We start from the raw sequence: 15,581 nt of genomic DNA, 5'->3' as shown, positions 1-15,581 counted from the left end.
CCCCCTCAAATTAAGCGCTGTTTGTAGGACACTGCCTCTGATCTGTCCTACAGTCTACCAACAGCAAAGGAACACAACGCTAGCTAATGTCATTAGCTAATAGCTACTACAGAAGAACAAAGAGGTTACAATGGGTTATTTTAGCCTATTTGGTTACACACTCGCCGCCACAGAATGTTAACAGCAATGTAATGCCTTTTCTGGCTAATTTTATTCATCTTACCTCCAACAAAGTGGTCACTACACAAGCGCTGGTATGCTGAGGGCTGCCAATCTTTCCTGTTTATGGCCGCTATCCATCTTCTCCGTCGGGATCCGATAAAATGATAAACCTTGCCTTGTTTGTTGATGGTTACTACATCCAGGTGCACAACAATATAGTGGCATGATAGAAGTCTTGCTGAAAATAAACACTTTCTTTGCTGCCATTCCTCAACGCTGGCTGTGGTAAACTACTGGTAGTACATGTCCAAAATGGCGGCCGCGTTTGTTGTGACGTCACGTGAAAAGGGTCTATAGTGGCCAATCTATACATGGAGGAAGTAGAAGACAAAGCCTTGACCATTTTTTCAGGAGTCACTCCCAGCCACTGGTTCAGGTATGTGGATGACACCTGGGTAAAAATCAAAACCCATGAGGTGGAAGCCTTCACAGAGCACATCAATGCAGTGGATTTCAACATCAAGTTCACTCAGGAGGACGTCAGTGGAAACACCCTAGCCTTTTTGGACTGCAACATGCACATCAAACAACACAGAAGCCTTAGCATCAAGGTCTACCAGAAACTCACACACACAAACCAGTACCTTTGTTTGACTCTTACCACCCACTGGAACACAAATTGGGGGTCATTAGGACCTTACATCATAGGGCTCAGAACATTCCTACAACAGTAGAGGGAAAAGAGAAGGAGCAAAAACACATCAAGGAAACACTTTAGAAGTGTCGGTATCCCAACTGGGCTTTTATCAAGACCAGAAAAAGAAACATAATGGACAGGGAAGAAAACAGCAACAAATGCAAGAACATTGTCATTCCTTACATTTCTGGACTATCTGAGAAACTCAGGAGGATCTTCTACAAACACAGCATCCCTGTACACTTCAGACACAGTAACACTCTGAGGCAGAAATTGGTCCACCCTAAGGACAGAATACCCAGACACAAACAGAGCAATGTAGTGTATGTAATTCAGTGTAGTGAGGAATGCACAGACCTGTACATTGGGGAAATGAAACAACCACTTCACAAGCACATGGCTCAACACAGGAGAGCCCATTCCTCAGGCCCAGGCTCTGCAGTCCATCTTCGTCTCAATAACAAAGGACACTTGTTTCAGGACTGCAATGTACGCATTCTAGCCAGAGATGACTGGTGGTTTGAAAGAGGAGTAAAAGAAGCCATCTTTGTCAACCTGGAATGACCATCACTGAACAGAGGAGGTGGTCTGAGAAACCACTTATCAGCCACCTACAATGCAGTCCTTGGCACACTTCCCAGAAAACTGAATACACATCCACACCAAGGTGGGGTTTACATTAGACCATATCAGCGGATCATCAGATTAACGTTTTTAAAACGATTAGCGTGCACACAGCAATGCCAATACACGATTCGCGTGCACACAGCAACGCCAATACACGGATACGCTCGGCTCCGCAGGCATCCTGCGCTCCAAATCACTCCGCCCTGAACAGTGAGTGCCCTCTGGAGGGTGCGCACTCCGGCCCTGCGCAGCTCACAGAGCGCGCGAGTGAAGCGCACGAGCAGTGATTCGGGACTGAGCCGCTGTGTGTGTGATCCCAGTGCATATCGGGCATGCGCGTCACTTACCACTTGCAAGTGGAAGGATGGCAAGCCTAAAGACAATCATAACTACACAATGGGCAGTATTTGCATCAGTATTTTCATACTTTTATACTCTTTAATGAAAGGTGATACAAGGCGGAAGTCCGAGCCGTTTTTCAGCAGTCGCGTCACATGACCAATGCCAGCGAATCAGGAAGGTGGATGTCACAGTGACGTTGTCCAATGACGATGCCAGCTAGAGCTCAGCACAGCGTATCCGCGTATTCTCAATGTTTACACAGCACCGGACCAGACACGATCTGGATTGAATACGTGGACCCTGGCGGATTCCCGTTTCCCGGCGTTTCCAGGCGTTTTAATGTAAACAGACAGTGCATCCGCGAAGAAAACGAGACAGATACGGTCTAATGTAAACTTGGCCCAAGACTCAGCTGTCTTTAATGACTCATATGATGGCAGAGAGAGCTAATGACCCACAGATCACCCTAATGACCCTCTAGGCTGCTAACACCGTTCACACCCGATCTCCAGTGACCTACAGAATGATTGAGAGGGTCAATGACCCCTGTGACCTCAATGACTCTCCTCAGGGTTGTTTTTGGTCCACTAGAGGACAAGTACCTGGAACTCCCCACTAGTCAGACAGAACTGAAGAAGCATTTCAGATGAGAGGTGAAATGTCAAGAATTTCAAGCAAGTCCAGTTGCCTTCTTTAGCACCTATGGTTTACAATGACCTGGATTGACTGAGAACCTTCAGAGACATACTCTTCAGGCAATGTTAAGACTCCACAGCAATGGAGTCAATTGCAAATATTAATATATAACAAAAAGGCAAGTTAGATATTTTAGAGAACTGTGTTCTGAGAAAAGCGTTAGTGTGGTTTCTGTACAGATGTGTTTAAACCCACCTTGTAGCTTGGTCTTGGTCTTGCCACAGGGTTTTGTGGCAGAGACCGTGGAGGGGCAGTCAGCATCTGGGAGAGCACGTTTCAGTGTACCATTACGGGTCTTCATCCCTGTGATTAAATCACACTCACCCCATAACTGGAAATCATACTTGCACTCACCTGCACAACAAAAATGAACACAGAGAGGCATACAGTCAGATACTGGAATGCTTAGTAAAGATGACTAAAAAGGTTATGAGCAATTGTCTTTGTGGCAGAAAATTAAGCATTATAACAGAAGACTCAGTGCTGTTATGTTGTCAAAGAAATGTTTCTTAGAATAAATTTACTTCAATTCCACTTTTTGACAACAAGAATTGTTACAAAGCAACTTCACATAAAGCAGATGTAGCTTTACATCTCCAATGAATAAGACAGGCAACTCCCTGAGATGACATGAGGAAGAAACCTTGAGAGACACTCAAATGGGAATCTATCATCTTCTGGGAACACCAGACAGTGAGATTATAAAATCACTGCAGCATACAACTTTGGAAATGTAAAGCCAGTTTTGGAAGAATCTAAAATCAGTTGAAAAGATGTTCATAATGTGCATATTTTGCATATACAGTTAGGTCCATATATATTTGGACAATGACACAAATTTTGTTTTTTTACCTGTTTACTGAAACATATTCAAGTTATAGTTATATAATGGACATGGAAATAAAGTCCAGACTTTCAGCTTTCATTTGAGTGTATCCACATTAAAATTGGATGAAGGGTTTAGGAGTTTCAGCTCCTTAACATACAGTATGCCACCCTGTTTTTAAAGGGACCAAAAGTAATTGGACAGTTGACTCAAAGGCTATTTCATGGGCAGGTGTGGGCAATTCCTTCGTTATGTCATTCTCAATTAAGCAGATAAAAGGCCTGGAGTTAATTTGAGGTGTGGTGCTTGCATTTGGAAGATTTTGCTGTAAAGAAAACATGCGGTCAAAGGAGCTCTCCATGCAGGTGAAACAAGCCATCCTTAAGCTGCGAAAACGGAAAAAAACCATCTGAGAAATTGCTACAATATTAAGAGTGGCAAAATCTACAGTTTGATACATCCTGAGAAAGAAAGAAATCACTGGTTAACTCATCAGTGCAAAAAGACCTGGACGCCCACAGAAGACAACAGTGGTGGATGATCGCAGAATAATTTCCATGGTGAAGAGAAACCCCTTCACAACAGCCAACCAAGTGAACAACACTCTCCAGGAGGTAGGCGTATCAATATCCAAATCTACCATAAAGAGAAGACTGTATGAAAGTAAATACAGAGGGTTCACTGCATGGTGCAAGCCACTCATAAGCCTCAAGAATAAAAAGGCTAGATTGGACTTTGCTAAAAAACATCTAAAAAAGCCATTGAATGTGGAAAGCTTCCAGTCTCCTTTTCTGATGCCTGTAGGTGGTCTAAGTCTCTGCGCCATATAGTAAGATGGAGCGGGTAATGGCTTTGTATACCTTGACTTTGGTGGTGGTGGACAGGTCTCTGTTTAAAAACACCCTGCCATTCAGACTGCCAAAACTAGAGAAGGCTAGGCGAATACGGTTCTGGAATTCATCTTCCAAGCTGCAGTCAGATGAAAGTATGCCTCCTAGGTACCTCTCTGAAGGAATGCTTTGTAGTTGCCTATTTGGAATGTTGGAAAGAGGTCTGATCCTCTGAGATGGTGTTTATATGGGGCAAGACCACAGTCTTATGGGTGTTGACCATAAGTCCACCTCTGGAATAAGCGGAGCTGATGGTGTTGAGGTTTAGTTGCATTGCTTGAGGAGTGGTGGTGGGGTAGCCTACATAATCTGCATACTGAAGGTCAAATATTGTGTCTGTGGATGTTAGGGTCTGTGCTTTCAGTCTGGAGAGGTTGAAGACGCTACCATCCAAGGGGTAGTGGTAAGTAATTCCTTGGTCAGGGTTTATGTCACGTCTCACAAGGAGAGTAATGGCAGTCATATAGATGTTAAAAATGACAGGTGCCAAAACACAGCCTTGCTTAACACCCACCGTTACTTCAAAGTTCAAGAGGGTGCCACCTACAGATACTCTCACTGACATTCCCTCATGGAAGGCTCGTAGGATGGTCATGAACCTTGGTGGACACCCAAATCTTGTGAGAATGGTCCATAGAATGTCTCTGTTTACTGTATCAAATGCTTTTGCTAAATCAACAAAAGTGATGTACAGGTTCTTGTATTGTTCTCTGCACTTTTCCTGGATTTGTCTTGCTACAAACATCATGTCAGATGTGCTTCGATCTTTCCAGAAACCACACTGGCTTTCTGATAGGACTGACATTATTGGCAAGCTGATAAGGCATGCAAGCATCACCCTTGCCAAGATCTTGCTGGCAATATCTAGGAAGGAGATACCCCTGTAGTTTTCACAGCTGGATTTGCAGCCTTTCCATTTGTAGATCAAGGTTATTATGGGATCTTTAAAGCTTTGGAGTACGAGTCCGGTGGTCCAAAACAATGAGGTGAATTCATGAATTTTGTTGGTTAGGAGATGTCGTGCACTATGCTGTTGGCAAGACAGATGTACTTCTTAGAGATTTAAGAGATGGGTGGGAGAGAGACCCCAATGATCCTCTCTGCTGTCCTCACTACTCGCTGCAGGGACTTTTGTTCAGTGATGTTGCAGTTCCTGAACCAGACAGTGATGTTAGAGTAGAGAACACCCTTAGAGGTCCCTTGGTAAAAGGATGGGAGGAGGGAGGCTGGCCTTCTTCAGCTTTCACAGAAAGTGAAGACACTGTTGAGCTTTCTTGCTGATGGGGGTGGTGTTTAGGGTCCAGGAGAGGTTGTCTTCTATGTGCATTCCCAGGAACTTCACACTGCTAGCTGTTTCAATAGTGGAGCCATTTATGTGCAGTGGGGAATGAGCAGCAGGATTCTTTCTGAAGTCAACAACCATCTCTTTAGTCTTCTTGACATTGTCAGGCTGTTGTCCTGACACCATTCCATCAGGTGTTTGACCTCTGCTCTGTATGCAGACTCATCATTGTTACTGATGAGACCCACTAACGTTGTGTCATCTGCAAACTTAATGATGTAATTTGAACTGTGCTGGGCAGCAGCAGGCTGAGAAAACATCCCTGGGGGTGCCTGTGCTCAGTCTGAGGACCCTGGAGGTGTTGTGTCCTATGGAGACTGACTGGGGTCTATCTGTTAGGAAGTCGAGGATCAAATTACAGAGGGAGGTATTCATGCCAAGCAGGTCCAACTTCTGTATCAGTGTCTGTGGGATGATTGTGTTGATTGCTGAACTGAAGTCAATAAACAGCATTCTTTGAGTCTTTGAAGTCAGCTGAGTCTTGATGTGGATAGGTATTCAGTTTTCTGGGAAGTGTGCCAAGGACTGCATTGTACAGTGGTGCTTGAAAGTTTGTGAACCCTTTAGAATTTTCTATATTTCTGCATAAATAAGACCTAAAACATCATCAGAGTTTCACACAAGTCCTAAAAGTAGATAAAGATAACCCAGTTAAACAAATGAGACAAAAAATATTAGACTTGGTCATTTATTTATTGAGGAAAATGATCCAATATTACATATGTGAGTGGCAAAAATATGTGAATCTCTAGGATTAGCAGTTAATTTGAGGGTGAAATTAGAGTCAGGTGTTTTCAATCAATGGGATAACAATCAGGTGTGTGTGGGCACCCTGTTTTATTTAAAGAACAGGGATCTATCAAAGTCTGAGCTTCACAACATGTTTGTGGAAGTGTATCATGGCATGAACAAAGGAGATTTCTGAGGACCTCAGAAAAAGTGTTGTTGATGCTCATCAGGCTGAAAAGGGTTACAAAACCATCTCTAAAGAGTTTGAACTCCACCAATCCACAGTCAGACAGATTGTGTACAAATGGAAGAAATTCAAGACCATTGTTACCCTCCCCAGGAGTGGTTGACCAACAAAGATCACTTCAAGAGCACAAAGGACCCCAGGGTAACTTCTAAGCAACTGAAGGCCTCTCTCACATTGGCTAATGTTAATGTTCATGAGTCCATCATCAGGAGAACACTGAATAACAATGGTGTGCATGGCAGGGTTACAAGGAGAAAGCCACTGCTCTCCAAAAAGAACATTGTTGTTCGTCTGCAGTTTGCTAAAGATCATGTGGACAAGCCAGAAGGCTATTGGAAAAATGTTTTGTGGACGGATGAGACCAAATAGAACTTTATGGTTTAAATGAGAAGTGTCATGTTTGGAGAAAGGAAAACACTGCATTCCAGCATAAGAACCTTATACCATCTGTGAAACATGTTGGTGGCAGTATCATGGTTTGGGGCTGTTTTGCTGCATCTGGGCCAGGATGGCTTGCCATCATTGATGGAACAATGAATTCTGTATTATACCAGCAAATTCTAAAGGAAAATGTCAGGACATCTGTCCATGAACTGAATCTCAAGAGAAGGTTGGTCATGCAGCAAGACAACAACCCTAAGCACACGTTGTTCTACCAAAGAATGGTTAAAGAAGAATAAAGTTAATGTTTTGGAATGGCCAAGTCAAAGTCCTGACCTTAATCCAATCAAAATGTTGTGAAAGGACCTGAAGCGAGCAGTTCATGTGAGGAAACCCATGAACATCCCAGAGTTGAAGCTGTTCTGTATGGAGGAATGGGCTAAAAGTCCTCCAAGCCGGTGTTCAGGACTGATCAACAGTTAGCGGAAATGTTTAGTTGCAGTTATTGCTGCACAAGGGGGTCACACCAGATACTGAAAGCAAAGGTTCACATACTTTTGCCACTCACAGATATGTAATATTGGATCATTTTCCTCAATAAATAAATGACCAAGTATAATATTTTTGTCTCATTTAACTGGGTTCTCTTTATCTACTTTTAGGACTTGTATGAAAATCTGATGTTTTAGGCCATATTTATGCAGAAATAAGGAAAATTCTAAAGGGTTCACAAACTTTCAAGCACCAATGTAGGTGGCTGATATGTGGTGTCTCAGACTACCTCTGTTCAGTGATGGTCATTCCAGGTTGATAAAGATGGCTTCTTTTACTCCTCTTTTTTTCATGCTGATGGCGGCGAGCAGCAGTGCAGCGGCTTCTCTAGCTCTCAATGGTAGCGTTAAAGTTAGCACTACTACTGCCAGTAAAATGGCAATTAAGTACAGCTTAGCAAAGCTAAAGGAGCTAAACATTGGTCTCCATGTTCCTTTTTCTCCGGAACTCAAAGCAATGCTCGGTAGGCTTCGGATTTTACGAACAACGGCATGTAACGGCCGGCAGAGCTGGCTCGGAGTCAAGAGGAGGTGGTATGCACAGAAGCAGAAGAGGGGCAAGTGGGCCAGCTATTCCATCTCTCTTTTCATCCAACATCCGGGCTTTGGATAATAAAATGGATCTGCTACGACTGAGACTGTGCCAATGGGAGATGCAGAGCTGCAGTGTCTTTGTTCTGACAGAGATGTGGCTTAATAACATGCCAGACTCCATCTTCAAGCTTAATGGGTGGCTATTATTCTGCTCAGACAGGGACTGGAAGCTGTCCGGAAAAATGAGAGGAGGGGGACTCTGCATCTACGTCAGCAAAGGTTAGTGCATAAACTGTTCGGTGGTGGGCAGACACTGCTCTGAGGCTGTGGAACATTTAATAGTGAAATGCCGTCCTCATTATCTGCCGCGGGAATTCACAGCAATGTTCATAGTGGCTGTTTACATACCTCCGCAAGCTACCACTAAAGATGCTCTGCGGGAGCTGCACGACAGTGTCAGTGTGCTTCAAAACAAACATCCAGAAGCATTATATTTGGTGGCAGGGGATTTCAACCACGTGAATCTGTGGGACATTCTCCCCATGTTCCACCAGAAATGTTAACATCGCCACTCGAGGTGAAAACACTTTGGACAAAGTGTTTACCAATGTACGAGGAGCGTACAGAGCAGTGCCCCACCCCCACATCGGTGCCTTAGACCACATCTCCCTCCTGCTGGCTCCTGCATACTGCCCAGTGTCAAGGAGCAGGAACGCAGTAACAAAGACCATCTCTGTGTGGCCTGAAGGTGCTGTGTCCATGCTCCAGGACTGCTTTGAGATCACAGACTGGCAGATGTTCAGGGAGGCTGCGACATCAGGGAGCAGTGTGGACTTGGAGGAGTACACGTTTTCTGTTCTGCACTACATCAGGAAGTATATGGAGGATGTGACCACCTCCAAGACCATCTTCAACCAGCCGAACCAGAAACCTTGGCTGAATGCAGAGGTGTGATCCTTGCTGAGAACCCGCGATGCTGCATTCAGGGATGGTGATGCAGCAGCACTCAGAGCAGCGAGAAGGAACTTGTCGGTGGGCATAAGGAGAGCAAAATCCACATATGCTCTCAAGATCCAGGGCCATTTCAACTCAAGTGACCCACAGAGTATGTGGAAGGGCATCAGGTGCATCACCGACTACAAGAAGAGTGATGCACAGTGCCCTGAGGACCCAGCGCTCCCTGACACCCTGAATGCCTTCTGTGCTCCCTTCGAGGCCTCCAACACCACCACTCCCTCCCAGCTCACCTCCTCCCCGATGAGCCCCCAGCCTTCAGCATAACAGTGGCAGAGGTGAGGAAAACACTGCAGGGGTCAATCCCCGAAAAGCCCCAGGCCCTAATGGGATCCCAGGCAGGGTTTTGAGGGACTGTACTTACCATCTGTTTGAGGTTCTGATGGACATATAACATTTCGCTGACACAGGCCAGAGTCCCATCATGCCTCAAGACCGCTACGATCGTACATTTGCTGAAGACCTCCTTAGCACCATGCCTCAATGACTACCGCCCCGTTGCACTCACCCCGTCACCATGAAATGCTTTGAGAGGCTGGTGATGAGGCATTTGTAGCAGACCATCAATGTGGCAGAGGACTCACACCAGTATGCTTACAGGCAGAACTGGTCCACAGCTGATGCCATCTCTGCTGTGACCCACCAGGACCTCTCTCACCTGGAGTACAAGGACTCCTACGTGAGGCTGCTGTTTCTGGACTTTAGTTCTGTGTTTATTACCATCATCCTGCAGAAACTGGTGACCAAACTGGCAGTGCTGGGAACCTCCTCATCCCTGTGCAATTGGGTCCTGGATTTCCTGACTTGCAGGCCACAGCATGTCAGGATTAACAACAGCGCTTCCTCCACCATCACCTTCAACACTGGCTCCCCCCAGGGCTGTGTGCTCAGCCCTCTGCTGTACACACTGATGACCTTTGACTGCAGGACTCACTATGAGAACAATCTCATGGTGAAGTTTGCTGACAACACAGTAGTGATTGAACTCATCACCAACGGGGATGAGTCATCACACAGGATGGAGGTGGAGGACCTGATCAGGTGATGCAGGGACAACAACCTCATCCTCAACATTCAGAAGACCAAGGAGATGGTTGTGGATTTCCACAGGACTGGCACCCCCCCCCCCCCCCCCATCCTCTCTACATCAATGGAGAAGCTGTGGAGATGGTTCCCTCCATCAGGTACCTCAGAGTATACCTGACCAACATGCTCACCTGGTGCACTAACACCACGGCTGTCATAAAGAAAGCTCACCAGTGCCTCTACTTCCTGAGGAAACTGAAGAGGGCAGGACTGGGGGCTGACATCCTCATGTCCTTTTACAGCTGTGTGGTGGAGAGCATCCTGACCTCCTGCCTCATGGTGTGGTATGCTGGCTGCACTGTGGCTGAGAAGGAAGCACTGCAGAGGGTGGTCAAGTCTGCACAGAGGACCATTGGATGCAGCTTACCACCCATCAGTGACATCTACACTACCAGATGTAGAGAAAGAGCCACCTGCATCCTCCATGACCCCACCCATCCTGCACATGGACTTTTCACTCCCCTGCCCTCTGGAAGGAGGCTGTGCTTATTTTAGGTAAGTTAGAGAGATACAAAGGTGCTAGGTTATGAAGTGCCTTAAAAGTGAGAAGCAGAATCTTGTAGTCAATATGGTATTTAACAGGAAGCCAGTGAAGCTACTGGAAGACAGGCGTAATATGTTCTATTGAAGGAGTTCACAGTGATATGGGCAACTGAATTCTGAACCAGCTGAAGTTTATGAAGAAGTTTGTGAGGAAGACCAGAGAGGATAGAGTTACAATAATCAATGTAAGATGTAACTAAGGCATATATAAGAATAGTAGTGCTATGAGGTGTAAGAGATAGACAAACAATTGATATTGTGTAGATGAAAATATGCAGACCAAGTGATATTAATAATATGTGCTTCAAAGTGTAGACTACTGTCAAGGATGACGCCCAAACTGTTCCAGGTGGCCTGGGTTCAGTGCCACTGTGTGTGTGTGTGTGTGTGTGTGTGTGTGCGCGCACATGTGCTAAAAGCAAAAAAAAAAGAAATAAAGTGACTGAAAAGTGCTAAAGTAAAAATAAAACACACCTTGATTTGTCAAGCCTATCTCCCAGTTCCTCATTCCCTAATCTATGAGACAGAGTGCACTTACGGTATACAAACTGCTACCCATTTCTATTAAAAATCTTTGGAATATTGAGTTTTAATAGGAAAAAGCTAGCTTAATTGTGTTAGTATAATTACACTAGCATGTATGACCACCATCATTGTGATATTATTTCAGTATTAACAACCTCCAGCCAGCAATCAACATTTGCGGAAAAGACTTTGTTCATCAGTGAACACATACACTACCAATAACATTTGGATGGATTTTATAAATAGGTGTCCCAAATAATAAGTTTTTAACTCACCATGCACTGCGACTGCAGTCTAAACCAGCTGCTCTTCCTAAAATCATGGTTAATATGTCGGTGAATGTCCAGTTCATATCCAAGTGATACATGTCCTCATTAGACGTATCCATGACATACGGTATATCTCAAGCTGAAAGTATTTAAGATCTCTGGATAGATGGAAGTTTGCTTGCCAACATGAACACATTCTGCAACATGCTGGAAGGGGGCGGGTCTACCAAAGGATTGAAAGAGGTGTACCTCACTTTGCATCTCTTCTCTACTACAGAAATTTGAGAAGGAGAAAGTCTGTATGTCACGTCCACATGTGCACTTGAGCTTGGCTCGGTACAAGTGGTGGCTCTCGTCCATGTGCATGGAGTACATCGCATGTGCTGTAAGGACCAATCTAAGATTGGAATCACCTGTTGTTGTTTTGAGCACAATCAGCATGCTCATAAGGACTCTGGCAACACCACAAACTTCATGAAGTATTGTCACCATTATCATCACATTGTCACTACGCTATCAAACCATGTTTATGTTATTGTGGGTTTTGACTTTGTTTTTTGTTTCATTTTGTGACTCTGCCTCTGCCTCATATTTTTGTAATAGAATTGCATGCCTGTAAATAAACTACTTCCTGCCACTACATCCATCTTCTACCCATTTCACTGCAAAAAATTGAAAACTGAATTTGAGGAGAAAGTTACTTAATACTAGTGAAATTATCTTTCTGCATGGACAGATATTTACTTGATAAGACATCTTAAAATAAATTGGCTGCAATCTAGAACTAGGTTTAATAATCTCAGAATTTGTGTCTTGTATTCTTCTAATAGGAAATGCTAGATCGTTTCAACTATTTAAGATATTTTCACTTGCTAAGATATCATTTTTTGCAGTATACTGACAAAATATGTCGCCTAAACATGGATGTAGCTGGCAGGAATAGGCAAGCTGCACAGTCCCACACCAGTGTCATGGTGCCTAAGCCAGGATCGGTGTGGTTTCTTCAGCAGATAGGGAGGGACATTCCAGTGCCATATGATGGGGTGGAGGATCTGCCAAATGATTTCTTGTTGCAGTGCAGTTTCTTTTATGAGGACTTGGTGGAGCCCAAACTTGCAGAGAGCTTATGGGTTGGCTGCATGATTTATTGGCTCAGTGGACCAGCAAGCCAGTGGACTGAAGGGCTAGTCAGAGTGCAGCACCCATGCCTCTGGATCTCCAAGCTGTTCAGTAAGAAGCTCAAGTCCTGGTTCAATCTTCTGGGAAGGAGTACCCACCTACCCCCACCCCCCAAAAAAAATTGCACCATACGGACCAAAAAATTGGGGGTGATACCCAGAAGGCCGACAGGGTGGCCTCCACTCCACTGTCTGCTCCAGAGGCTGACAGGGTGGCCTCCACTCCAGATTTCAGTAAGGATGAGACCATCATGCCACCGCCTGGCTTCAGCAGAGATGAGCTTCAGCAAGGACAAGATCGTTGCTCTGCCACCTGGCTTCAGTGGAGATGAGCCCTTCACCCTGCCACCTGGCTTCAGCAAAGATGTCCTCACTCAAACCAAGCTGAAGCCCATGCCAAGATTAAAACCCAAACTAATGTCCCATGGGGGAAGCCATGGCCTAATGGTTAGAGAAGCAGCTTTGAGACCAAAAGGTCACTGGTTCAGTTTCCTGGACCAGCAGGAATCAGGAGTGGCTGAAGTGCCCTTGAGTAAGGCACCTAACCTCAGGCTGCTCTAGGTATGTTGTATGTCGCTCTGGATAAGAGTGTCTTCTATATGCCATCTAATGTAATGTCCAAGTCTATGCCCATGTTAATGCTGGAGCCCATGCCAAGATCCAAGCCAATGTCCAAGTCCATGCTAATGCCAGTGCCCATGCCAAGATTTAAATCTATGTCCATGCCAAGGTCAGAGTTCATGTCCATGTCCAAGTCTACGTCCAGACCCAAGTCCATGTCCATGCCAAGCCCAAAGTCTAAGCCAGAGTACATGCTTGGGTCCATGCCCATGCTCAAGCTCATGTCCATGCCAGAGTCCATGCCCATGCCATTGCCAGGGTCCATGTCCATGCTCAAGCCCATGTCCATGCCTGAGCCCATGCTGATGCCTAAGTCCATGCCCATGTTTGAATCCATGACCATGCCGACACCAGGGTCCATGCCTATGTTCAAGCTTATGTCTATGCCTGAATCCATATCCAGTCTAGAGCCCAAGCCCATGTCCAGTCCAGAGCCAATATCCATGCCCAAGCCTATGTCTGAGCCCACATCCATGCCCAAGTCTATGCCTGAGCCCATATCTGGGTCTATGCCTGAGCCCATGGCCATGTCTGAATCTATTCCAGAGCCCATGCTCAAGCCCGTGTCTATGCCAGAGTTCATGCCTATGTCTGAGTCTATGCCTAAGCCCTTATCTATGCCTGAGCCCCTGACCATCCTCATATCCATGTTTACTCTCAACCCCAAACCAAAGCTTCCACCTGTGTCCATACTCCTGTTTAAGGCCTGACCGAAACCCAAGCCTCCACCTAAGCCCAGCTTCCAGAGCCAGAGTGAAACTCCAAGGGGACATCTTCTATTGCCAGGTCCTTAGCCCCAGGGCTGACCAAGGAGGTTTTTAGCTCCCGGAGGGAGCTCTTAGAGGGGTTCTGGCATGTCTGCATGCACACTCAAGCTTGGTTCAGCACAAACAATGGCTCTTGTCCATATGCATGGAGTGCATTGTGTGCACCATATGGACCAATCTAGGATTGGAATCACCTATTGCTGTTTTGTGCGCAATCAGCATGCTCATAAGGAGTCTAGCAACACCACAAACTTTGCAAAGTATAATCACCATTATCATCATGTTGTCACTATGCTATCAAGCCATGTTTATGTTACTCTGGGTTTTCACTCTGGTTTTTTTTTTTGTTTCTGTTTCATTTTGCTACTCTGCCTATGTCTCATGTTTTTTAATAGAATTGCACACCTGTAAATAAACTCCTTCCTGTGAATACATCCATCTTCCACCTGTTTTACTGACACCCTACTCTGCAGACTATGGTTGCAAGTTTGACTGTGGTCCAGTTCTCTAAAACCTTGATCAATTGAATAAACAAAGTGTATGACCTGGGGATTTGAAATTAATCAGTTGAAACATAATGAGGTCTGTGGCAGTGCCTGAGGTGTCATTTTAGCCATAAATAGAGTGCCAAAACTGGCAAACATGCCCAAATTCCACTGCCTATTTCTCAGGCACTGTAGATGTAGAGGCAGAGAAAGATAATGTGTTAGTCCTTGTGATCTAGAGCTATCAGGATATTGGTCATTTTAAAAATGAAAACAATTCCCATGTTGGTAATGGAAACAGACTCCCTGGAAACTGAAATGGAAAGTGAAATAAATGTAACTGGGGACATGCCGCTAAACCTACTAAAGAGCTGGCAAGATTGGCTTATTATGCATGACATGTTGCTTTCACCTCCAAACTGCTTCTTCCAATTGCAGGGAATCTTGCAACGCTGAGTTTTGACTGCCTGCTTGCAGCCAGTGCCAGTACGGATTCCCTCTCTAGTGCCCAGGCCACAGTCACCCTCATTTGCCACACACACACTCCATTGCCAGTCTCCACATCCTGACTTACGTTCTTTCTTACCTGGGAGAACGCATACATACACAGACACACAAAGAGAGAGAGAGTGAGAGAGAGAGAGAGAGAGAACACACATGTCAGCACCCACAGTTCAGAGCTGCACTGGCTTGATTAGGATGGAACTCTGCATAAGATTTATAATAGCACATTATTTACCTGATTTTTCTGGCTTCCCAACTTCTGCTAGCACATATGTAACAAGCAAGAGAGCCAGAACAGCCACATGCATCCACTGCTTCTGCTGCATGCTAGGAAAGTGCACAGATTGTTTTAGAAAACCATTAATTAACTGCATTGCCATTCCTAGGTTCAATCAAATTTCCTAACAGTCTGTAAAAATATAGACAATGCAATTTCAAAGCTACATTATACTACGCAAAACTGTATGGTAAGAAAAATCACAAACAATAACACAAATTTGGTAACATACATATTTAGCTCATGCTATCATTTAAATGCTTGTTTTTCTCCTATCAGGCCCACCTA

At 44.9% G+C, this 15,581-nt stretch overlaps 1 protein-coding gene across 2 annotated transcripts in view; it reads right to left on the bottom strand.

The window, feature by feature from the left end:
- The window catches only part of ptn (pleiotrophin), a 162,894-nt gene that overhangs the window by 12,901 nt on the left and 134,412 nt on the right, over positions 1–15,581 (bottom strand). For both annotated transcript variants that reach the window (XM_060914354.1, XM_060914353.1), the window contains exons 2-4: positions 15,252–15,343; positions 14,925–15,098; positions 2,720–2,878 (exon numbers count right to left, since the gene is read on the bottom strand). In XM_060914354.1, the coding sequence (XP_060770337.1) occupies positions 2,720–2,878; positions 14,925–15,098; positions 15,252–15,342 (424 nt within the window). In that variant the 5' untranslated portion in view covers position 15,343. The remainder of the gene's footprint in view (positions 1–2,719; positions 2,879–14,924; positions 15,099–15,251; positions 15,344–15,581) is intronic.

The sequence above is a fragment of the Neoarius graeffei genome, chromosome 2 (genome assembly GCF_027579695.1).
Source record: "Neoarius graeffei isolate fNeoGra1 chromosome 2, fNeoGra1.pri, whole genome shotgun sequence".
Lineage (NCBI taxonomy): Eukaryota > Metazoa > Chordata > Actinopteri > Siluriformes > Ariidae > Neoarius > Neoarius graeffei.
This window is presented reverse-complemented; position numbering and strand designations above follow the sequence as displayed.